We start from the raw sequence: 25,634 nt of genomic DNA, 5'->3' as shown, positions 1-25,634 counted from the left end.
TTAGGTGACTGCATCTAGGTGACATAAGAGACCAAATGAGCAGGCCTTCAGCTGAGACCTCGGTTCCCATTAAGTCAAGATATTTAATTCTAACCTTAGCACAAAATAGAACTAATAACAACAGAGGGCTTTGGTTTCTTTTCTGAAGGAACTATTGTTCCCATGGGTTTTCCAGACTGTCCTCCTTTAAATCTGGAAATGGTTTACTGTTCTACAAAGAAAATATTCCTCCATTCAAGTGGATTTACAAGGGAAGAGAAAGGGTGTGGGGGAGAACAAAGAGAAGGAATTGAGTCCAAGAAAGTGTGCAGGAGAAAAAGAACTGAGTAAAGGAGCACAATAGGGTTCATTCTTCCAACTTTCTATGCCATCTCCATTGCTTCTTCAGTCCAAATAACCTAGGTGGGCTAAAAATAGTCACACCATTCAAGTTAGGAATTTAATTGAAGTGTAAGCCTTTGCAACTGTCAATGTTAAACAAGCATTGTTCATTGTAACTATGGTAGAAAGTAAGGACAGACCCATGTAAGAGAAAGAGCCGCTTGAAATGTGACTGTTTCCAGTATTACAAGGGGCAACGACTAATCTCAGCACTAAACAACTAGTCATGTTTCTCAAGACAGGCACATTCCTGTAGCAGACTGGTTAAAAGGAATTAATAAAATGTATTCAAAACTGAAGCTCCTACGCACAGAAATATGTTCAGAAAAACGTGAAAGCATTACCTCTGAAGAGACTGGAACAGAATAAAAAAAGATCTTGAGCTATATATGTACCAGATACTGCAATGGCACCTCCACCTGTGATGCTCATCTTAAAAAAAACCCTTTCCATCCTATCCAAACAGCATAGCTCATGTAAAACTATAAAAAACAAACACAAAATGCTGTTAGAGCAATCTTTTAAGGTGTATTTTACCTATTCCTCTTAAGTGATGTTCCTTACAGAAGACCATTGATTTGACTTAAAATCTAGTAACTAAGCTCCCAATGCAGATTTTGCCATGCACACAAGGCAAACCTTTGTCCATTTGGAAATCTATCTTGGTTGGCTATTGTGATTGGATCTTAGATGTCCTAGAAACAAAGGTGATCAGTTCACAGATATTTCTTCCTGGTTGTTTGCCCTACTAAACTATGAGAAAGATAGAATACAGCAGGCACTTTTAAACCTCAAAAATTTCAATACTAAAAGACCCAAACAAAACATAACAAGCTCATAGTCTTTGTGATGCTATATCCATGTGCACGTATACACAAACTTAAAATATCTATAGTAAAAAGGAACTGTTCTTTTTCTCCTGCTTTATCTTTCTTGCCAAATATTTTCTTTTTTATTCATCAAGAACTAATATTTATTTTCTTCTTCTCTTTCACTCTGGTGTTAAATCTTCATTTAAAGGTTTTTTTCTGAAATTCCTTTAGGTTTCTACATTTGCTTCTTCAATTCAAGAAGTATAGCTGCTGCTGGAGTAATCTCTAGCACTGAAAGAAGTTAAGGATTTTGTATGTCATCATCATGTTATCCATTTGCTTGGATTTCATTCTGCTTATTCTTATTTACTCTGAAATACATACCTACTACTTAAAATACAAAGAGGTTAGATTTTCTTCGTGACTGTACATTGTCCTAATCTTGAGCTGCTTTTCTGCTTAAGAAAAAAAATCAATAAGGCGTTAAAAAAAAAGAAACGTAGAAGTGCTGAAGAATTGGAGGGAAGCAGCTCTTCTCTGGACATCTGCAGATTACTCTACATGCATTGTGCACTTAAGATTGCTCCAATAAAATGCTGTTTACCTGTGTGCAGCACACTAACAAGATGACAAGAGAGATTGTGCTCAACTTGCTTGGCTTTGCTAAGAAGCCAGTGAAGTTTGGTAAACACTATCCTTGAAATACAGAGATTTATCATCATTTAAAAGACAGTGTAATTCTTTGAAAGCTTCTGTGCTAGGTGGACACAGAGAGCACTCATGGCCTTGAGAGATCTCAGTGAAACATCAATATTTTCCACTTGCACTGATACCAGAATTCGAGTCTAGTACCCATAATGAAGTGTAAGGTAATGAATTATTCCTAACAATATACCTATTCCTGGGAAGCACACCATAAAGGTCTCCAAGAGCAGCATTTGTGGGCCAGAGACTTGTTGAAGGTACCATTTCCCATCATCACAAATGCCAATTTTTCATTATCTTTTACAAAAGAACTAAGACCTTTCCTCATTGGATGAAATTCAAAGCATTTACCTTATTGAAGAACTTAAAACTTTCCCCTGAGAGAATAAGTATGGAAGCTGTCACTGAAAAGCAAGAGTTAAAGGAAGGAATAAGAGAAAAAAATGGCCACGTATTCTGCTTCTGAGAGTCGATAGGAAAGAAAAGGTAATACTTTAGGCTACAGGCATACCCATATGAAACAAAAATTAGCCCTACCTAAGAGAACAGGGGTGGTTTAAAGAATGTTGAAGGAAATAAAGGAGAAGGAAGGAGAATGACCAAGTCAGAGCCTTCGCCAAACTCAAAAACTATCACACTGAAGGAGGGATATTTCCATTCCTTGTTGTTCTGCAAAACTAGGTGTGTGTGTCTGGAGGCTTAGTGACATATTCACCACCCTCAGAAGGAACAATATGTAGCTATTTTACTAAAAAAGCTGGGGGAAAAAAAAGAAAGAATGAAAACTTTCTGTGGGATTAGTTCCAAAGGCAGCTGAGGGCCGTAGGCACTGAGGCAGGCAGTGCCATGCTTCACACGTGGCCCAACTCACCAGGCGCTGCTGCCCGCACACCCCAACACTCTGCTCTGACAGGTCGCACTGGGGATACAGCCTGCACCAGTAAGATTGAAAGCATCTCAGTCTGCATCTTCAGGACATACTTTGGGTCTTCTCTTATGTACTATGCCTCTGGTGTTCTAGTGGAACGGTACTTTCAGGTTCTTTTAATGCAGTAAGATGTGTTTGTGGGTGCTTTAATTAGTAGATTGACATAAACAGGCATCTACGGCTGGAATTATTCATTAGGAGTTGGGTGCCTAATTTCCTTAGATACTCTTGAAAATCTCACCCCATCATGTTTAATTAAAAATGTCAGATGATATCAATACTCAAATGTGTCTGCTGTTGGTCTCCCGAGAAGATTTCCAAAATCTACTTCTCATTCCATCTGTTCCTGACAGAGGAAGGACTGACTTGGCCCATTCTTGAACCAAAACGTCAACAAATAATTTTAAAAGGCTATAAACTGCAAATGATATTAATCTCCTGAGTAGGCTTCTGAAACCTTACTTGGATCTGTATGATCTCAAGTATCTTGTAAGCTAAGAAATGGGAAAGGAGGCTATCTGTGAACATAAAGGGAGAACACACTTACATGTAACTTGCATTAAGCAATGATTTCTAGATTTGCTAATAAAATTACTTCTCTTACAGGAAAGCCATGAAACACTCTTTGAAAAACACTTTTAAAACCATACACACACACACAAGCACACATGTATGCACACAGACATCCAAGTAGCCTCACACCATTCGCCCTGACACACATCCATAAGGACGAGCTCTTTAGCAGAGTTTTAGGTGAGAATTTGGAGGGAGGGTGGAATTCGCTACATTTTTTGTCAAATTCTCTTTTATTCTTCTGTTCATGTTTAGTTCCCTGTTAACAAAAAAATCTCATTCCTCAGGTATGACAGACTGGACATTTTTTTTGTTTGTTTTAGATATTCAGCATCTCCTTTCTTCATGGAAATGTCCCAGTTTTTCCAGATCTCCCAGAATTCATGGACAAACTCAATCCCCACAATTCAAGTGTTTCAGCTCTCTTTTGGTAAATCCAGGGCAGTTTAAATGTAAAAAAAATCTGATGCACTGACACTAGGAATCAAGAAGCCTACAAAGCTAAGCAACATCTAATTTGTCAATATTTGTTACTCTACCTTTCTTCCTGTTTTGTTGAGTTTTTTAGTAGCGCAAGTAGTTTTACAAAGTGACAGTTTAAAAAAAAATCAACACCATCAATCAATTCTCAGTCACACTGAAGGTCTAGATTTTATCCCTCAGACATTGTAAAGTTCAGCTGTACTTACTCTGGGAACAGGGGACGTCTGGGTACCTTTCCTTTGGCCACTAGTCTCAGGTGTCAGGTCTCGGTGGTCTACCTGAATGTGGCTCTCTAGGTCTTCGGCGCTTTCAAATTTGACACTACACTCTGGACACCTCAGACTGCCACACGGTCTCTCATTCACCTCCTGTGGAGTCAAGCCCGAAGACTGTCCATTGGTGCTCCTGGTCATGCATCCAGCACACAGGCCATAGGGAAGGCCGTTCACATCCAACTTCACCAAGTCCTGCTTATTCCGGAACTCCTTCAAGCACAACGCACACTTGTAGAGTTTTTGCAAGGCCTGGCCGTTGGGTGATGAGGTTGCAGAGTTTCCTGCCAGTTTCTGCATATGGAACGTCCCATGAATTTTCAGCTCAAGGGTAGAGGTGACTGTCTGCATGCAGACAACACAGCGAAACCCGGTGAGGGAGTTTCTGAGATCTGGATGCATCTGGCAGTGCTCGATAAATTCCTCCTCGCTCTGAAGCGGCATTTTGCAGATCCGACACGTCCCTGTATCCAAACTCTTGCTGTGAGTGACTTTGTGCTCCGTCAGGGTCAGGAGCGATGGGAAGCGTTCCCCACAGATGGGGCACATGTAGTGCTTGGCTGGGCCTCGATGGGTCTGCATGTGTTCTCTAAGGCCATTTTCTGAGAAAAAGGTCCTTGAGCAGATATTACACTTGTGGCTACCTTTGATGAATTCTGCTTTCTTCCTGGAGCAGTCATCCTCCCCAGGCCTGATGTTATGATCTCTCAAACGATGGTTCTGCAAGAGGACCTCCATAGTGTAGGCAGCCCCACAAATGTCACAGCCATACATAGGCTCAGAAGCATCTACATCGTCCTCACTGGCTTCATGACTGTTGGAAGTATCCGGATTCTTCATTAACATGTTCTGGATATCTGCTCCTTCTGTCTTCTTATTTGTTGGAGTCATGCCATTAGCTGTACCATTCTCAGCGCTAGCATCAAAAACACAATGTTTTTCCCGCAAGTGCTTTTCAAGCAAGATGATGGCATGAAAAGCTTTGCTACAAAACTTGCAGTTGTATTTTTTGCTGTGGGTCGTGATGTGGCACTGCAGCTCTACCTCTGTGCTAAAAGTCTCACCACAGAAGATGCATTTGTGAGATTTTGACGGGTTCCCCAAGTGGCTATGCTTCACGTGGATCTGGAGATCCACCTCCTTCCTAAAATCCCAGTTACAGGCTGTGCAACGATACATCTTCTTTTCATTGCTATGCTTGACTGCCAGATGCACTTGGATAGATACCTTGGAATCAAAAACTTCTTGGCAAAGGGTGCAGTGATACAACACAAAAGTATGCATGTCCAACAAATGCTTCTGCAAATCATCCACCGAAGAAAACTGTTTGTCGCAGCTCTCACATACATAATGAGTTGAAGTTGTCATGTAGTGTACGGTGAGATGTTGCAGAAGAGACTCCTGGGAGTCAAAGTCTTCTTTACACTGAGGGCAAGACTGTTTCCTCAACAGCAACTCCAAATGCAACTTTAAATGGGTTTGAAAACTCTCAAAATTTGAGAACTTTAGATCACACTGATTACATGGGTATTCGCCATTAGACACGGAGTTTACGCTAGCAGAAAGCCGTTGCCTTTTAGGGGAAGAGACTTCAACATCAGAAGAAACTGGACTCTGCTCTGCTTTTGACTTCTTATTGTGTGCCAGAGGAATGTTCTTGTGGTTTTCTTTAATATGCTTTGTAAGCTTCAGAATGGAGCCAAAAATGGGGGAGTTTGTGCAATAAGGGCATGAATAAACTTCCATAAAAGACTGTGTTGGCTGAATGACAGGAGAATCCAATTTTGAATTTCCTACATTGCAGTGAGTCTGCTGAATATGCTCAGTCAAGGTTGCTTCGGTCAGAAAGCCCATGGAGCACTGGTTACAGAAGAAAGCATTGTTGCCATCTTGAGGGGTAGCATTTGGGCCACAGTGAGTAATACGGATGTGTTCTTGTAAGCTATTGATATCTGCAAACATCTCCGGGCAGTAGTTACAGTGAAAGGCAGAAATGTTGCTAAATTGCATCATGGGATACGCATGGTTTTTGTGCACCTTTCTCACGTGTTCATTCAAGTTGTACAGTGTAGGCATGGAATCAAGGCAGATCTGGCATGTGTGGCTTTGCTGAGGTTTGTCTGCATGAATGGTCTTCAGGTGGATCTCCAGAACAGCAAGGCTGTTGAAATCACGCTTTGAGCAGTACGGGCAGCTGTAAGTAACTTTAGACCAGTTCTGGCCATCCTCTCTGTCCATGGACCTCATTTTCTTTTGTCCCCTCAAAGGCTTTAAGGTTGAGTCTGGGGTGGAACCTCTTTCGACCGAGGCGCTGGAGTCGGGTGTTGCGCTGCTCATGGATGCCACGCTCCCCAGGACAGGGTCGGGGCTGATGCTGTGATTGCTGGAGTCAGGTTGTCTGTGGCTGTCCAAGTGGCAATAGACTTCCTCCACTGAAGAAAACTGCTCCGGGCACATAGGGCACTTGTGTTTCTTGTTGGCATGGGCTTGATGAATGTGTGAGAGAAGCGAGTTTTCGTCTGCAAATACTTCAGGGCAATGAATACACTGCAAATCTGCCTTCTCGGAAAGCTGTGGGTGGCGTGTCATTACGTGCTTCTCCAAATCTTCAGTCTGACTGAATGTCTCTTCACAGTAATCACACATAAAATCATCCTTCTTCACCTCTTTCTCAGTCTTTGCCATATGTTCCTTGTTCTTTTTATGAGCTTGCATGTGACTCTGCAATGAGCTGGTAGATGAAAACCCACGTTTACACACAGTACACTTGAAGGGTTTGCTGGAGCTGTGGGTTTTCAGGTGAATTTTGAGGTGGTCGCTGCGTGAGAACGCAGCCTCGCATTCATGGCAATGGTACTTTTTATCCCCCGTGTGAAGCTTTATGTGGCGATCCCTACTTCTCTTGTGCTTAAAAAGCCGACTACAGTAGGTGCATTTGAAAGGTAGTTTGTCACTGTGGATCTGCTCGTGCCTTTTAAGGTAGCTCAGGCGAATGAAGGACTTATCACAAAACTGACAGGGATATGGCAGGCCAGTCCCCCCTTCCTCCTCCCCGATGCCGAGATCACACCCATCTCCTATCATCTGAGTGGGTGATGCAACATCTTTGCTGGAGGGAGATGAAGCCACCCAGGAGAGTTGTGGGTCGTCATCACCATCTGTAATGGGAAAGCAGAAAGGAGATTAAAAACAATTCCCAGTGCATCTGTGAAATAAGGACAAAGCTCTCAACAACACTATGGGCTTCTGCTACTACAGCATTAAAAAAAAATCAACTAAAAAAAAATCTCTTGAATTTCAAAGGAGGTTGGAGAAAGAGAAATAAAAATATATTTGTACACATAATTCACAAACATGCCAACATATAGTAGTAAGAAAAAGCATTTTTCTTTAGCAGGTTTTACACCTGCTCACTGCACTGTAAAATAATAAACAATGAATAAGGAAAACAAAACACAATGTGCAATGAAGCAATACAAACATTTTGAAAAGCTACAGTGTTAAGTGATCACCTGTGATTTTGTGGGTCTTTTTAAATGCTACGTCAAGATCATTTTAAGTAATGTCTCCATTAACAAAATCCTTCGTTTTTGTCTCAAAACTGTAACAGGATGAAAGGCTGCTCAAAAGCAGAGTCAAACATCTACGTGAAATAAAAGCATCAGATCTGAGACAGCTCAAGAAAATCAGAGAAGAGATCTGCACCATTACCACATTCATTCATATGAAAGGTAATGTCGCCTGCTTGGTACAAAAACAAATTTTGAAAGCCCAGAAAATCACCATTGGAGATCTCAAGACATCACAAAAGAATCAACTTCAGGATAAACCAACAATGGCCCAGCCTCTGTTTTAATCACTGTTTCCTTTGCTCAATATGAGACTTGGAAAATATTTTATAATTTGATATTACTATAGAGAAGCACAGCACCAACTCCAGCAGCAAAACAGTCATTTTAGGAAAAATACATAACATGTTGGCAGCTTTCATAAACAGAATTGTTAACAAGAAACAGAGAGCGAGTTCAAATATCCTAATTCCAATAAACGCAGAGATGTTGAGTGAAGTAAAAATGCCGCTAGTCCGATATGAAACTGAACCACAGAATGAAGCAAAAATAACACCCATGTAAATGAGGAAAGGCGCTGACCACGTAGACATTCAGAGATTCAAAAAAAGGAACTGGTTCTCCAGATACATCGTCCTTATAAAACATTTAATGTTCCTACTTCAGCTCTTACTAAAACAAACCAATAAAAAAATCCCCAACTGTGTGTGTAGGCTGCCACACGCACACTCCTCGTGCCTGCCAACTACAGAGTCACCAGGCGGAGAAGAGCACATGTACGGCAGAGAAGCTCTCAAAGAAAGGCTCGGCTAATGAGGATATCACCACTGTAAGAGCCTAGCTCCTGTGGCAGCGCTTGCTTTGGCAAAGCCCTTCCTTTTCATCCCATGAAAAGAGAGAGCAGAGCTACCTTGGAAAAACTAAACCAAATAATCACATACTGAACAACTCGTCCCACACAAGGTGCTATCTGTTTTCCAGGATGCATGGGTTCATTCCCCTCAGCCTGTGCTCCCCAGAGAGCTCCTCTCCCCCATTTAACTAAACCTCCTGCTCCTGAGCAACGCTGGACACCGAGAATGCACTTCCTCCCGCTCACCAAACACACCCTGGCTCTCAGAAAGCACTCATGCTAAGATGCTCAAGGTCTGCACTCATCTAACCCCTCCGCGCCTGCTGAAGTCCAAACCCAAAGCATAGGCGACAAGCCCCTGATTTTTATGTAAACTTTTCACAGGCTTCACTCCCCCGACCATGAACCAGCCTCTCTGCATCTGCAACAAAGCCTCCTGTTCCCAATCCCAGCCACCTCTGCCGCCTGCCCTGCTGCCGGCGCAGCTTCGCTCTGCCCCGGGGAGCCCCCGGCCCCCCGCCTGCCCCAGCCCCCCAGCTCTGCCGCCAGCCGCATCCAGGGCTCCATCCCCACGGACCTGTGGCCACGGGCCATCGGAGGGAAGGAGACAGCCGGCTGCCAGCGCCTGGATTAGGGGCCCTGGGGAGGTGCCGGTAGCTCAGGGCTGGCTAATTCCCTCCTCTCGCCAGCTGGGCTCCTCCAGGGGAAAGGAGACAAAGGGGAGCAAGAGGGGGATGCTGGGCCTGAACTAGGGCAGCACATGTTGCGTTTGCTACTGCTGCTGCTGTCTACAGCGGGAGGGGGGTGAGAGGAAGGGGAGAGAAAAAGAACAACGGGGGAAAAAAGCACGCCACCATTGTGTTATTTACTACTCAGGGTTACTGGCTGCAATTAGAATAATTTTAAATGTCCAGTTTGCAGGAACTATTATAAAAATATGTGTATTTTAAATATCTTCCCTCTTGCAGCCAGACTGCTTGTCCCTTGTGCTGGGCAGCGGCACACAGAGGAAGGACTACACTAGGGAGAAGTACATCGGAGAACTTAAAAAGGCCCCAATGAATAAAGCTTCATTGTTCAGCTTTGAAACTGAAGATGCAATGGGCCAAATCCAGTGGTAACACCAGCTGGGCCAACCGCTTTAACTTTGTTACATCCATGTGTGCTTATGCCAACCATTACACCGGCCTACCCAGCAAATCGAACAAATCTTAGGTCTCTTTCCTGTGAAACAAACACATCTACCTCAAAATATACTCTAACATTCAAATAGGTCCAGCTCCCCTCCAGCTGCTGCTCTTCAATCACACATTGGGGTATTCAGAAAACAAAATCAAAGAAAGCTGGTATTACTTTGTGAGTGATGCATAAAGACCTTGCTGTACTAATATAACTTGACTTTTAAGAAATGAACATTTCTCAGACTGAAAAGCTGGGTTTGTAATAAAAATGGAAGCACTTACATAGACACTTGAAAGCAAATACTATCTCTTTTTGTTAGCTTGCTTCAGATCTGTCACTGATTTTCATGTTTAACTTTGGATTCTTTTTATTTCATTGCTTTCTCATAGTTTTACAATTTAAAAGAATTGGGAAACTAAGCCACAGAAACAACCTACCTTGACTTCCTTACAAACAAGATACTAAATTACTAAAGGCCTAAACTGAAGAAATTAGGGAAAAGTCATTATCATTAATCTCTTTATGGAATGAAAAATAGCCCTGTTAATTTTAACTCACCATATTAAATTGAAGAAAAGACCTACAATGAACAGAGAAGGAAATTCTAAGGTATTTTTACCAGAGTAATATTTTAGTGGGAAGATGTATTTTAGATGTGGTGTGACATGTCTGGCAATGACGGTTAAAATAATAATTCTACATTAATGCAATCAAAGGAATGTAACAGAATGAGAAAAATCACTTTCAAAAGGAGATTAAAGTCATTAAAAATGGCTAATCCTGCAAAGTGGGACTGTTCTAAAACAGAGAATCACATGGCTGGTGCAAGGCTTTTGTCATTTGTGCGTAAGAGAATCAAAACAAGTATTAAAAGGGTAAGAAAATTCAATAAAAAGTTTAATTAGGAAAAAAAGAGCATTAAGGAAGCTTCAGAATGTCAGTAGTCCTCAGGATATATGTGCGGGTCATGAAGCTTAAAGGGCCAAACTTGGTAATCAATCTCAAAGCGGTACAGTAATTTAGCAACTTAATGTTCAGCACGTTTACGGGACTGCAAGCATTTATCATCATCACTGAGGAACTAATTCCAGCCTCGATGCATTCAATAAATGTATTTTTCCTTCTATTAAGAGCAATTTGGCCAAACTGCAGTATAAATCATACTTCACTCTCTGTTTATCTTCCAGATAGCATAAGCCAAGTTTGGAACTATACAGAATATATGTGAAGCTAAAACAATAAAACAAAGCCTTAAAAAACGTGATCTCTCTCTCAGAAAGGAGACAAACAGCACATCCCAGGTTGGCAGCAGTCAGCAGCACTACCATCCCAGCACACACTGATGATGCTGAGATATTTGTTATTTCAAATTTTGCTAATAGAAATAAAATCAAGCAGACATAATTTCGCATGCTCTGCAAACATCTTCCCCCATCTCTGTACTCAAAGCTCGCTGGAAACATTACATGCCAGACTTTGAGGCGAGCTGCATTTGAAGCGGCTGCAGGGGGACAGGCTTGCTCAGCTGCCTGGTCACCCCCATGGCCCCAGCCCTGGGGTCAGCACTGGTGGGCAGGGGCTGCACAAACCCAGGCTGCGCTCTGGTCGGCTGCTTTTTCTCTTAAGAACAAAAGGTATGCACAAGAGACCCCATTTGCTGGCCCAGGCCTGAAGTTTGCCCTTGCCTAAATCTTGTTTCCTGGTATAAAGCATCACGGGATCCCCCTTGGTGAAAAACCTCCCAACTCTTGTCTCTCCTACAGATGGATGGTTCAGGTGGCTCTTTCACAGGGCCTCCAGATGTCCCCCTACACCGCAGACATGTTACAATGTAGTATGGAGCACCAGATTATTCCAGCTGGCTTGGGTGCAAACAGCAGCACAGACTGAGCATCATAGGGCTCAGAAGAGGCTGCACATCCTGCCCAGGCATCAACAAAATGTCTAGGGTTTGGCCAAAGAGGCAACTTCAAGACTGCCCTTCTGAGCCCAGAAAGCATCTCCATACAGGACAATAACCCCAGGAAGTTAGATTTGAAAGGTAAATCTTATTCAATCAGGTTTATTCCTCTAACATACAACTAGTACACTAGAGAAATAATTAACACAAACAAAAACCAAAAATCAATCGTTGAGGAAAGGATTGTTCCATGTCACACAATTCAAACATGGTCAAAGCACTCAGATTGCTTTAGGCTATTGAGGGATGATGGAATTCCAATATCCAAAAAAGTAAGTTACTTTTGAAAACAAGCTTGGCATCATAAGACATGCTTCTGAACTGTGTTTCAGTTCCTCATCTCCATAATAGAAAAAAGCCATCTGCTCCTCAAGGGCAAATTGTAGGGCTTACTTCTGTATAGCTGTGAAACCCCAAGACATCCTCAGATGGAAGGCCTGGTAGAAATGCTATCAATTTCAATAATTATTATTATCACAGATGCTTAACTATGAGAATGCAACACAGAGATTGAGAACTGAGAAATCTTCAGTACTGATTACAGCAAATTTTGCATTGCTGCATATGTATTAAAGCCAAGGACAGATCATTACAATGGATTACAGTAAGAATCTCACACAGCATACGCTGCTCACTTACACTGCAGTGCTGGTGTAAATCAAGTTTACATAGCAAATGTCTCAATAGTTTCAGTTTCAATATTTTCAGTGCATTGTGACAGCTTTTTACTAATTTTTGTTGTTGTTTAGCCCCATTTCCCTGCACATTTCCCACACAGTTGTAACAAAGTAACTAACACAAATTATTAATATTCCAAACTCAATTTTCTATGCAGATATTATTCACTGAATGTTTCTGCACGTTGTATCACAGAAAGCAACAGTGGACTGCGAACCATCAGCTCTTGGGGCAACGAAAACCTTTTTATACTGACACTGCATCTATCTTTGAACAGTATTGTAACTACTGGGCTGTGACCAAAACTCACCATTAATGCACACTCAAACACACTTCACTAAACAACAGGGAAAAAAAGATCTCTACAGCTTATTTATAATGACCCCTACAAAAACATATGCAGCTGTCCCTCGGAACTGGTCAACATACCCTTAGCCAAGGCACAAAGGAGAGGTTATGGAAGTTGAGGCTGCTCTGAAGGACTCTCTGTGTAGCTTCACTCGTCAGAACATTAGCTTCTCCACAAAACAGACTTTGTAGTTTTTTTTTCTTTTAAGGCGCTATGCCATTTAAAAAAATATACGTATATAAAAACTCATATTAAATGTTGAAAGCAAACCTAAAACTGGATAAAAAACTAAAGAGGTGCTAATATAAGTGGCACCACGGGAAGTGCTTTCATTATTATCTGTGACTTGAGAAAAATGCAGTTATACCTAATTATATGCTTATGTGGTAGGCATTTCTGTTGGACTAAATTACCAACAGTTAGTGACTCTTTTTCCAACTTCCCAGCTTTGCACTGCATTTTAAGTGAAGTTTTCAAAAAAGAAAGAAAGAAAGAAAAACATCTAGCTCAATGGAAGCTACATATAATCTAATTTTTCTTCTCATGCAGAGAGTAACTTGGTATTTAGAATACCAAGTCAGCAAAAGATGTAGTGCAGAATTTCAAACATTAAACTTGGTGGGATGTCTGCTGCAGATAAACTGTTGGCCACAGACAGTTTAAACCTTGCTCTCTTTGTTTAAACCTTTCTGTAGTGATCAAAGATACATCTAATTAGTCTTTTTTTTCATCCTGCAAGTTTAAAGTACACACAAAGATGCCCACTGAAGATTAGTTGATATACAGAAACTTGTTAAGCCAAAGTAATGCATGCCTGAGCCCATCTCCCATTAGCAGATATCAAGACTCAGTAACGACCATCAACAGGATGACACATAATTCTGTACAGATAATAAAATCAGAAAGTTATTTTTAATGTCTTTTTTTCGCGTGTCAAACAGTCTGTATTTTCCTAGTAACAAAAAATTAACATATCATTAAAGTAGTTATTTCACACTTCAATAAATGGTATCATAAGGAATGGAGGAGAAAGTTTTATGTTAGATCTAGGAATAAACTGAATGCTTTCAGAGTTGAATCACTGTTTTTCTTTACTCCCTTTGGAAAAGCAGCAGATACTATATTCTGCTGTGCATCATGGACTTGGGACTGAAAACAGCTGCACTCTAATTACATGTAAAGTGTACCAAAACATTCCTTTTATCACAGACTGTAAATCTGTTAGCATCTGTCTCTCCTTTGTTTCTTCCACAAGATACAAGCTTGTTTCTACATTTTTCTCACCTGTAGCGGTAATTAAAATTCATTATAAATGAAAGGAGTGAACACTAAAACAAGTTCCTCTGTGTACAGTTCTAAACTCAAATTAGAAACAGCTGTTTGCTAATTCATGCAGTGATGTTTTGTCGTGCTCTGTGAATCAATAATAACTCACCCTACTTCTACCAAAATGTTGGGATTATACATATATTTTGCTTAGCAATTTGCTCTTCAGAAACGTTCAAATGCACATTCGGTCTTTTTAAAGTGAGATTAGAAGATGATATCGGCAAAATCAGCAGTGAATAAACAGAAAGATCTTGCTTGCTGCTCATGCTTACCCTGCTACCTAGAAGGTCCCATGCCATTCTTGCCTGCTTTGATATCTCCAGAGCATTTGGCAAGAAGGCACATTGTAAGACAGATGTAAAAGAACAAAACTGCATACAGGGTCACACGCACACAGCACAGATGCAATAGTTGCACTGAGAAAACACTATAGAACTCGAGTTTCAGCTATGACATGTACAAATTTCAAACATAAGGAATGACAAAGCCCTTAGGAAAAGAATCCTAGTAGAATAATTATTGCTTATAATAATTAGTTATAAAATTAGTTATAATAAATGGTAATACTTATGCTAATTGTTAGTAATATTTCTTCATATTATGTTAGTCAGAGCACAAACTTCATATGACCCTACTGGTCTTACACTCACACAATTATATTCTGCACTTCTTGCTACTTGATGTCAACATTTATCATTATTTCAACACTTGATTACACAAAACAAAGAGGCAACACACAGCGGTTAAGAGCTCTGCCTGCTTCATTTTTTATCTAAACCTAAGGATAGAATCAGTTGCAAGGGTCTGAGAAGAGCCCATGGCAGCAGGCAGAGCCCTTGTGGCAGCAGGACTGGGGCCACTCCTGGCCCCTGCACCGCCCCTCTGCAGATCCAGCCAGAGCAGTGGAAGATCACTGGCCTCCATAAAGGTCTCTGCAAGACATGCAAGGAAAGTCCTTTTCTCATCTATATGTAAAGGTATTTTCTCTTCCTCCTTTTGTTACTCCTAGCAGGGATGGTCCTTTCCATACAGCACAAACCCAAGCATTGGGACTCTGAATCACTCACGGAGATGTGGTCAGTGGAAGAGCCTTTCTGGGTGGGATGAAATGCATTAGATTAATTTTCTAGATTTATGATTTCTCCCCTCCCATGTAATTGGACAGCTCTCAAATACAGCAGGCACCTGTTCTCAGGCTGCTTTGCTGAGTACCCTGAGGCACATGCAGTCAGATAGACTCAGTTCAAGCTCTTTCCCTCAGTTCATACCCATTACTGCACATAGGAAATACGGACTAGCTGCTGTTTGGAGAAACTCAATGAATACAGAAGCTGAAATTAAAGAGACAGACTTCTCTCCATAAAATGACCAGATTGGTGTGATTTAATTTAATGCTTTACTGTGCTCATTTTCATGTTTCTGAATTACACTTTCAAGTGAAGATTAAGTCATCAATTATAATCCATTTAGCTCATTCATAAAATTCATTTAAGGGTCATATCCTGCACAGTGAGCAGAGCGCCCTGGAAGCCAGCAGTGACAAGGACAGGACATTTCCCACAGGATATTCAGCTTGTGCAGTCAAGTCAGAATTCATTTTGATGGTGTGGGCAGCAGTCTTGAGGAGCAAACACCTTTAAAACTGGGACAGTTGCAAACTTGGACAAAGAGAGTTTTGCCAAGATCTCTCTGATAAGCTGCTGTTACTGCTAAGACAAATGCACATCTGCTTCTGTGCTGGAAGACAATTTAGAGCGAAGTTTCCATTTCTGCAGAGCTTTGCTTCAGCTTTTCAGCTATGCAGAAATTCTGAGCCAAAAGAACCACTAAGAAGGAAGAAAACTAAGACCAGACACCACAAATGTTCTGTGTCTTCTGGTTGAGGTCACCTGAAGTGACTGGATTGCTAGGATAGCTTTCTATGATGAGCTCTTCAACTGATGCTATGAAGTGACCTGACCTCTAGGAAAATGGGTTTCCAGTCCCTTTCTTTAATGTATAAAAAGTACTTTCCCAAGAACAGACTTTTGTTCCTAAATGAGTATTTTCCATTAGTGGTCAGCAGAAGAGATACCTATTGCCATGTTCCAAATCTAAGAAAAACCTCATGTTTCAGTCCTCAGCTCTGTGCAGAATTTTACTGCCAAGCTTTCTGGCCTGAGGAATTTAAAGCTGGTCATACTATTAAGAGGAAGTTGCAAGGGAAAATAAAACCAGCTTGTTAAGTTAGAAAGAGCAGACTTTTCCAGACTCTCATTTTGATCTAGGTGGGAAAATTGTGACGCACTTACAAACTTCATGGGTTGATGTTCATGATGAATAGACTTAATGCTGAAAAACACATGTTGGCTGAAATTACTCAGCAATAAACAAACAGTAAAAAACAACAACATCCAGACTTTATACTGCCTTCAAAGAACAAGGGAAGAAAACCCAATAAATTACACGTGACAGTATCAAGTGACCTGGTTTATAGCTATGCATATGCATTATTGGTCTGACTTCCAAATGTGTTGTGTGTTCACATCTGTCCTATTGAAATCAATAAGAACAGCACTCAACACTTCTGAAAACTTGAATGACAGAAATATGAAATGTAGCCAGTTCTACGTAGAGGCATTTTCAGAAAGGTGCACATATTTCCTGTTCCTTTCGTGAATTCGGGGTCAAGATTACATGCAAACACTGGGAATGGGAATGAAGCTGCACTTATGAGCATCCCTGCTTCCCACAAGTCTGCACAGTGTAGCTCCTGGAGGCCTTCACCACTCAGTGTTGGAGAGACCCATGTACCCAAATGACCACAGCAGGTACCCCTGCAGTTAACAAATCCACCAGCTCCCCCTGACCCAAGCTTGAAGACGAGGCTTGCTCCAGCCAAGCCCACCTCAGTTGCAGGGTGTGTTATGGCAGAGTACAGTTATTGAAGACCCTCAGTTTGTGAGTGAACAATCTTTTTAAAAAGATTTAAAATGGAGAAAGAACACTGACAAATGTGAAAGCACACTGCTGAATGTGAAGCACATTCCTGAGTATCATTTAGGTAAACACTGGTCATCAATCTACACTGTGTGTGTGACTGGCCTGAGGAGAACTGCATTAAACAGAGGTGGGAAGGGAGCTCTCCTCTTATCAATGCCTGATGGAAATAACTGGAAGTTTTAAAAAGAAAATAACTATAGATTTTGTGCTATGCAAGATGAAAGCCAAAAAGTGTGGCTTGCCTAGGAGAGACATGTATTCCACACTGTATGGTATTGCTACTTCTTTTTCACTAATATTATCCATCATTTTAAATTTAAAAATATTTTAAAAACAGGAAAGGAAATAAGGATTTGCCACACAGCAAGAATCTTTCTCAGTGTATTGGTGTTCCCAAAGAACAAATGTGCCATGTGAGAGACCTTTCAAGTTGCACTGGCAGTGACCAGGCATTTGTGATCTGAAGACTTGCACCACACCAGACAACAAAACCACCCACCGAAAGCTGCTCTCTTCTCCCAACACATCTTGGCCCTTCTGACTGAAGGGCCCAATGACAAATTGTGTGACTGTACTCTCAGAAGAGCTGGGCTGACAGCTCAGGTCTGTATTCCCAGGGCTTGTGCCTGTGTTGGTGCAGCACAAAGAGGGATCCTGAGTCCAAGCTCGCCATGTGCCCTGCAGGCTGTGGGAGGTGACCCCTGTGGTGCCCCTCCACAACATCACAGGGGCACAGTGCACCACACAGTCCTGTCCTGTGGGCACCAGGCAGCCCATGCTGTGCCCTATCTCCTGTACCATGAGTCTGCAGAGAGACTTTTCGTGCCTCTCTGCAGTCTTTAGGGGCTTCTCAGGATGTCAGCCAGCACCAACCATGCTTCGGAGAAGGCCTCCCGTAGGGAGGATGCTCATCAGTGCAGGCAGGCAGGCGGGGGGAAGCTCAGCTGGGGAGCCAGAGTGAATCCAACCAGGAGACGACAGCCTCTCCTGCCAAGAGGCATGCAGAGCCCAGCAGAAACCTCCCCTCCAGCCACGGCTGTGCTTACAGCCTCGGCTGCAGGCACCACACTCTGCCCACCTACCAGAACAGGACAGCACCTTCCTTAACCTTCCCTAACAGCAAAGGTATCTCCCTCCTGTACTGTTTAATACAGTTTTAGGTGTTGATTGTCTGTATTGTAGACAGCTCTAGTTTAACTAACAACGTAGGTTTTCGCATTGCATGTGTATGGTTGGGTTTTTTTCATTCCACAAACGTGAATTGTACGATTTATTCTAGTTAGTAACTGTCTCTGAGTCTTGGCCACAGCTACATAAGAGAGTGAATTTATAATGAGAAAAGGTACAGGGTACAATTATTTGTTTAAATGGGATTAAAATTAGGGTTGGAGCGAACATGGAATCATCTCCATTTATCCCTGAAGAGAAGGAGGGACAGTGAGTACCTTGGCACTTGCAAACAAACACCTCTTTCCCCACTGCCTCTCCCAAACAGCACTCCTTCCATTTGAGAGCAGTCTCACACAGACATTGGCATGGGTATCAGAGAACTAAACGAAAAAAGAGGAAAAGCTATAGCCAATAGCTTGCTTTCTAACTCTACCCACATAATAAGGACTGGTTATACTTACAAAAAGGCATCTGGGAAAGTTAACAGACTAAACAACTCGGTAAAAGGAATGAGGAGGTAGTAAGAAGAGAGAGGTTGAATTTACCCTAGAAAAATACATTTTGATACTATGGGTACAGAAAGCATAAATTAAAAAGTGGGTGGAAGGTGGAGATGGGTGTTTGGGGTGGGGGCATGTTTCCTGCAGAGGAAAAAATGACAAAAAAAATCAAAATAGTAACAGCAAAACACAAAAGAACAACAAAAAACCCAAAGAAAAACTCCCAGGGAAATCGGGCATCAGAGGTTTGACACACATGCAATTCCAGAACCTGACGTGTCCAAGAAACCATCTCCAGTCACTTAATGGCTGGAAACATATGCACACCCCCACACCCCCCCCCCCAGCCCTTCAGATAAATTAATGATTTTTTGCTTGCACCTAGATCTCTGGTGTGGGGTATCTCACATGCCCAGAAATCCCATGTACAGTGTGGGAGTTACCAAAAACTACTACTGATATGCAACTGGTAAATACGTGGAAGAAACTCCACCCCATCTCTACTGTCATAAAGAGACAAAGCAGTGACTTTAAGCTGCACACGCTCACTGACTGTCTAAAAGAAGAGAAGTTATCAATAAGCCAGTCACAACAGAGAGGGCAATTTAAATTTTGTGAGGAAATGAAAAACAATTGTTTTCATAACCCACAGTGTTTTAAAGCTCAGATGAGTTTCACTTACAAAAATGCTACCATCTTAAATATCCTTAACTTTGGAAAAACTCCTGCTCCCTTCCCAGAACCTATTTGCTTTTGTCATACCCCTCTCCTAAACCCACAGCTGAAGCTCTGTGCCCAGAACCACTGACTGAGCAACTCTGGTGTCTCATGTAGGAGAGTGACAGAATAAGTTACCTCAGATATAACTTAGCCTGTTGTTGTTGTTTTATCAAGGCTCTTCTATTTATTTTAGTTCTGGCCAATAGGGCAAAAAATTTCAGGATAACCCAATTTTCTGGCCACAGATAACCTGGACTGCTCTCTGAACTACAATCTTTAGTTCATCTCATCCTTGCAAAAACAAACAAAAATGCACAAATGAATGGTTGGAATAAAAACTCAGTAACTGCTCCCTCACACCCTTAGTCAGAATTACTTGTGAAACTGAATTCTACTTCCATCTCATTCTCATTTTAGCACATGAAAATATGAGCACTGAGAGTTATGGAAGTACCAACTTCAGCTGCCCATCAAGACTAAATTATGTCTCTGTGTTTTATAGGAGTTCAATGTCTTCTGTTGAAAAGTGGAAGCATCTGAATATAAAACTAATCTTCTGAGTAGTAAATATTAGACTGATGTACAGCAGAAACGGTACGATTTCAAATGATACACCTTAGAGGTTGGGGTCCTGGATTCCAAGGAGTTCATTGTTAAAGACATACCAGACTTTTTTTTCCCTTTTTTAAATATATTTTCCCATTAGTAAGGATTATCATACCTTGATCTTTGGATTTCCTATGAACATAACCATAGCCCCAGACCTCCTGCTACCTGACATCAAGAAGGTTGAAACATCATGTCTACCCTGAAGTCGCTGTACACAAGCTTGGGAGTGACTCCATCTTAATTCAGTTCTTTGGCTGGAATTAAGATGCTGGATCTGATCTCATTTCTTTCTTACTGTGTTGCATTGGATCAAAACACCCGTTTTCCAGTGGGTGGTGCCTAACAAAATACGAAGCAGAGGTGTGAGCACAAAGGAAAGAGCCATTCTAAATGCACAGAAACACACCACGTCAACACATACCAGCTGCCTGGTACGTACAAAAGCATTAAAAAGAGACAACCAAGTCATTATTTTAGAGCTTCGCTGTATTTTTCATTTTAAAACATTTCACTATCTATCAAATGTCATTAGAGAAGCTTCTACCGCAGACACCGGAAAGCAGACACCCCCTAACCATCCTACACAAATTCCTGGCAGAATTTTTGTGCACAGTGTTATCAGGTAACAATATTTACCATGTACAGTAATTATATCAAAAACTCTGAGATTGTGTAATTATGTATTTTAATTACATGATCTGATTAGCTTTTTTAATCACTTCATAAAAAGAAAGGAAATTCACCGAGGTTGTCAGAAAGTTAATAAAAATAAGGTAATTCACTGCTAAGGCTCACCATGGTGCCTTTCTAACTACTTCCTTGCTACACCCCACTGTGCCTAGGTATTGGAGGTCAACTATAAGTATTAATTTCCTTACTTTTATTAACTTTGGTGACAACATTCATGGTCTTTTGGCATGGATAGCGAGTTTTTTTGACTCATTAGAAAAAGCTTTTCAATTATCTGAATGATATTTTAAGAGATGCAGACTCCTCAAAATCAAGACTTAGTTGACCTGAAACCCACCAAGAGACTCAGCCATGCCCTGCTCTGTCCCGTGCCACTTTGAAAGTATGTGGTCACTGTCACACAGTGCCACGCACACCATGCCATCAGCATGTAAACCCCACCCAGATTGGCAATGTCAAACAATATATCAACAAAGCTGACTAGTCATGCTAGGTCACATTAAATCAGAGCCAGAGAGGCATGGAGTGTCAATTACAGTGCTCTGTCAACACAGAAAGGACAATGGAAATCAACCCAAGAGCGAGGTAGATAAAGGCAGGGAGCTGAGCCCAGGGCAGGCAGCATAGACAAGGTGAGTGGCAGAAAATGGTGCTTGTTCCGATGAGAGAGGCCAGGGGCTTCCAGCCACAGCAGTCACAACAGCACCACAGGCCTGGCTGGAGGAAGGGGAGAACTTGGCAGCAGTGAAAGGCACAGTTTCTGCAGGAGCCAGGACAGCCAGTTGCCTGCCCTGGGCAGCAGAAGTCGCCCAGGGATGCAACTATGAAACAGAAGCAGCACCTCAAAAACAATCTTGCCAGCTGCTCTTAGTGCAAACTAGGGGCTGACACGTGTGTGGGTATGCAGAGGGGCTGGAAGGGTAGGGGTGGAAAGGGTCAGCTGCTTTCCCCTACTCCTGAGGCCGGACAGAGTGCGGCTGCTTCAGCTCTGGAAAACAATTTTTCTAACTTTTGGATGGGGTTCTGCTCTAAGGAAACATTTTGTTTATATCCAAACTGGGAGTCTATAAAGTAATACTTGGCTATTGGATTCAGCAGCTCTGTTTTACTCATTTTTGGGTCACCCTCCCCCCCCCCCCCGCCAGCCCTTCTTTATTTTTCTCCTCCTTTCTCTTTTTACCTTTCCACCCCTTCTCTCTCAATTCTCTGGGGAGAACAAATCACTTTGGGAGGTTTAATGGACTGACAAGAACAGAAATTTAATCAGGCTGTGTGTGCACGGGCCAGGGACATCAGAAGCAACCACGTTTGGGCTGCTCAACCTGTGACCTCAGCTGGGCACCCCCAGCCCCCCTGGGCAAGAGGGGGTGAGGTCCTCAGCATTGCCTGCTCCAGGAGAGGGCTGCCAGATGCTGACAAGCCAAGAGAGGTTATTTCAGGAGGCTTTTTTTAATATAGAAGCAGCTGACACAAAATGCATCTCACTGGGGAGGGAAACCATGCTCCCACAAGTAAAAGACCACTAAAAAGCCTCCTTTTTTTTTCCAAGAGAAATCTAAAACAGCTTCAGGACAGATATCACTTAAGGTTTTCATTTCCATTTTAGGAGACTTGCACTCTGTCCTTCCAGTCTTGCCCCATTGGTGGAGAATATTAAGGCACTGCTGCAGCCTAAAAGGGACAGATGTGGGCAGATTAAGAGATGGTAAAAAGTGCTTTCAAAAGGAGACACAACAACTTTAGAGAAAATCTGCTTGGGACAAAAGAGCCACTGGTAGAGAAGCCATGCTTGAGCCTCCCCATCAGAAGCACCTTTTGCTGTGAAAGGTGTCCCCACATCATGTGCCCAGCCCTGGGGCAATAGAGCCACACGTTCAACTGCTGACTGGGAAAAGATATTGAAAAGGGGAGGGCACAAAACGATTTAAACAAGCTTTTGTAGATAAAATGGAAAACATTGTGTGCAACAACATGACTCCTTTCCCTTTGTACAGCATTTACTGTTACAAATTACATTTGCAAAGTATAGCTTTCAACATAGCGTAGCCAAAAGCAACTTAACAGCATAATTTTCTTCATGGGTACTTTACTTCTGAATTCTTTTACAAACAATGAAGCAGAGATTTGGAAAAAATAAGAAAACAAAGAACCCCCTTCTTCCCATGTGCCTGTAAACCTGGGTAAACTTACAAGAGACCATCTTTTAAGCAACCTACATGATATACTCTTACTTGTGGTGCAGGCGCTGGCTACTGCCAGTAAATCCTAATGGCCCACAGTGAGTGATATCTGACACTCTGCAAACTCACTACTACAAAGAGCTTGCTCAGTTGAAGGTATTTGTAGTATTTTTCTTTCACTGTTGCCTGCATTTTCACTTTTGGACTTTTATCTGACATCTCTACTCAGTGGAGCTATAGCGTATCTGTGACACTTACTTTCAAGCTTGCTTTTCTGTGCAATTGGATGACACAGAAAGGACCACAAAACTATAGCTTTCAAAATAAGTTTCCTGACTGATAGTGCAGGTTAAGAGTTATAAAAGACAAACACCGAGGACAAGTATCAATTATTTCCAAAAACTGAGTTTTAGCATGAAAAACAACCAAGCTCTAATCTAAGACCCTGGAAAACCTCTATCATTGCTGAAACTTAGCCTTGTCATTTTGAACTGTGCTGTGCTCCTTAATAATCACCTCCAAATGACACAAACATTTTCCAGGATTTGATTCTACAGCAAGGTATTTTCTAACAGAAATCAGTAATCTTAGAAGTTACCATGCATTATTGCTTCACTCCTTCCCTTCCACTTGTGTTTTTCATCACGTTTCTTTCTGCCATTTCTCTGTCTCCTCCCAAAGCCAAATTATTACACTGCAAATAGGGGATAGGTCTAGACACCTAAGGGAAGAGCCAAGATCTTGTCTCCCGGGGAACCCACCGTAGTGAACTCGATGACTATCTGTGGTGTTTGCTGGTACTAGGGAATAATATTCCCCTTGGGCACTTTCTGGATAGAATCTACCACCTGGGTTAAGTCATTATGACAATCAAGCAGAAAAAAAAAAGGGAGGGAGAGAAAAGATGAAAAAACACTACAGCAAGCATCATTAAAGCTCATCAAAAGTGCATTAGAGAACACCTGATAATATACTCTGAACATTAATGATCCTTACGATATACCATATTAATGCAGATGTTATCTGAATTCATGGAAACAACGTTTTCCATTCACACATTTCCCTAAAATAAGTGTTGGGGGAAAAAAAAAACACTCTCAAAACTATTAGTTGCCAACATTTTTATTTTCTGTCTCTGGAAAAAACAAATAAATAAAATAATGCCTCTGAACCTGTGTGTGCTGCCTCCCACAAATCTCAAACAAGTACTCTGACTTGGGGATGCTTGTTGGCACTCCCTGCCAATGCGTTACAGTTCAAATGGACAACAGCAAGGCAATATTAATAAAAAGGGATGTGATTGTGTTGGCTTAAATTGGATTATTATCACTACTAAGATCAGTTTTCCTGGCAGTCTTAAACTCTCCAGTGCTGAGCAGCAACTTGCCATGCAATTTCTCCCCCTTCACGTTATGAGGGAGATGCATGAATGCCACAGAATTGACAGTGAAACTCTGTTATAAGGTGCTAAGTGCCAGCTTACAGCAGGAACAGTTCCGTTGTCTGAAGAGCCTATTACTTCATCCACTAACTGAAATGGAGGTCAAAAAATTAATTCTAGGCACTAGTCCTATGTTCCTCCTTTAAAGAGACTGCAAATCATGTCAGGTTCTGCAGAAACAGGTTTTGTGGGGATATTAGAGGATGAATTACTGTGATCTATGTGTTTGTGATTAGTAAAGCAAGGACTATCAAATTCATTTTGCCAAAATCCAACACAAACTGTGGCTCTCAAAGAAAGAAGGTCATTCAGTCAAGACACTTCAAACAAAAGCAATGAAAAAAAGCCCCCAAAACCTCCAAAACATGTATACATTCCTACAAAGAAGGGTTTCAGAAAATACACCAATCAACCCTAAAAAACATTACTTTATTGCTATTTGAAAGTTGAAGAGAAGTCTCTTTCCTAAACAAGGAGCTGATAAGGTTTGCCACATCTCAGAATTACTTCTAGAAATACAGGAAGCAGGAATTATTTTTAGTGCAGCTGAGAGGCCAGGCGTATTTCAGGCAATCTCCCACAGCCTGCTTCTATACCATGTGGGACATAAACCCACAAACTATGAAAGAACCCAAATCAGTATTGTTTTCTCAAGTGACATCCATTATGCCTCATCAGAGAAAATTAACACGTGTATCCAGAAGCTCTATAAACTAAGCTCCGAGCTAAAAGTCTAGGATTAACTCTTTCTTTGCCACAGTAAGTGCCATCTTTTAAGGCAGCAAACTGCTAATATATTCTGGTTTAATATTCAGTGTTTCTGCCATTTAAAGCAAACAGGGGCATCAAAGGACATTTACACTCAAGCATAGTTTCAAAATGTTACAGTACACATGGTAATTGAGAATTTCCAAATTCCAAACAGCTACAGAGATATAAAAATGGAGATACAGAAGGGCCATTAGACCAACACATGCTGGTTTGGGTAGCATTAGGAAGAGCGTCACAAAATGAATAAAAACCAGCTTTTGTGCAAAGTCTCTTATATTTTGACATCTGAGTTAGCCACTGTATCTAGCAGTAAAATGCTATGAATGTTAAATATATGCCACTTTTGCTGCTCTGCCAGCTTATTTCTACATTGAATGATCGTATTTGAAGATTTCTATTCCAGCCAAGTGTTCAGTACCTTTTTTTCCATCTTCCTGATCTGCCAAATGATAGGATATTCAATAGAACAGTTTTCTTTTGGGGGGGTTCTTCTTGTT

The 25,634-nt window shown here is 41.5% G+C and overlaps 1 protein-coding gene across 2 annotated transcripts in view; it reads right to left on the bottom strand.

The window, feature by feature from the left end:
• Positions 1-25,634, bottom strand: part of ZNF423 (zinc finger protein 423) — a 230,447-nt gene that overhangs the window by 91,388 nt on the left and 113,425 nt on the right. For both annotated transcript variants that reach the window (XM_062007647.1, XM_062007648.1), the window contains one exon: positions 4,089-7,312. In XM_062007647.1, the coding sequence (XP_061863631.1) occupies positions 4,089-7,312 (3,224 nt within the window). The remainder of the gene's footprint in view (positions 1-4,088; positions 7,313-25,634) is intronic.

Source organism: Colius striatus, chromosome 14 (genome assembly GCF_028858725.1).
Source record: "Colius striatus isolate bColStr4 chromosome 14, bColStr4.1.hap1, whole genome shotgun sequence".
NCBI classification, from domain to species: Eukaryota; Metazoa; Chordata; class Aves; order Coliiformes; family Coliidae; genus Colius; species Colius striatus.
The sequence above is the reverse complement of the archived record's forward strand: the minus strand, read 5'-3'. Positions and strand labels throughout refer to the sequence as shown.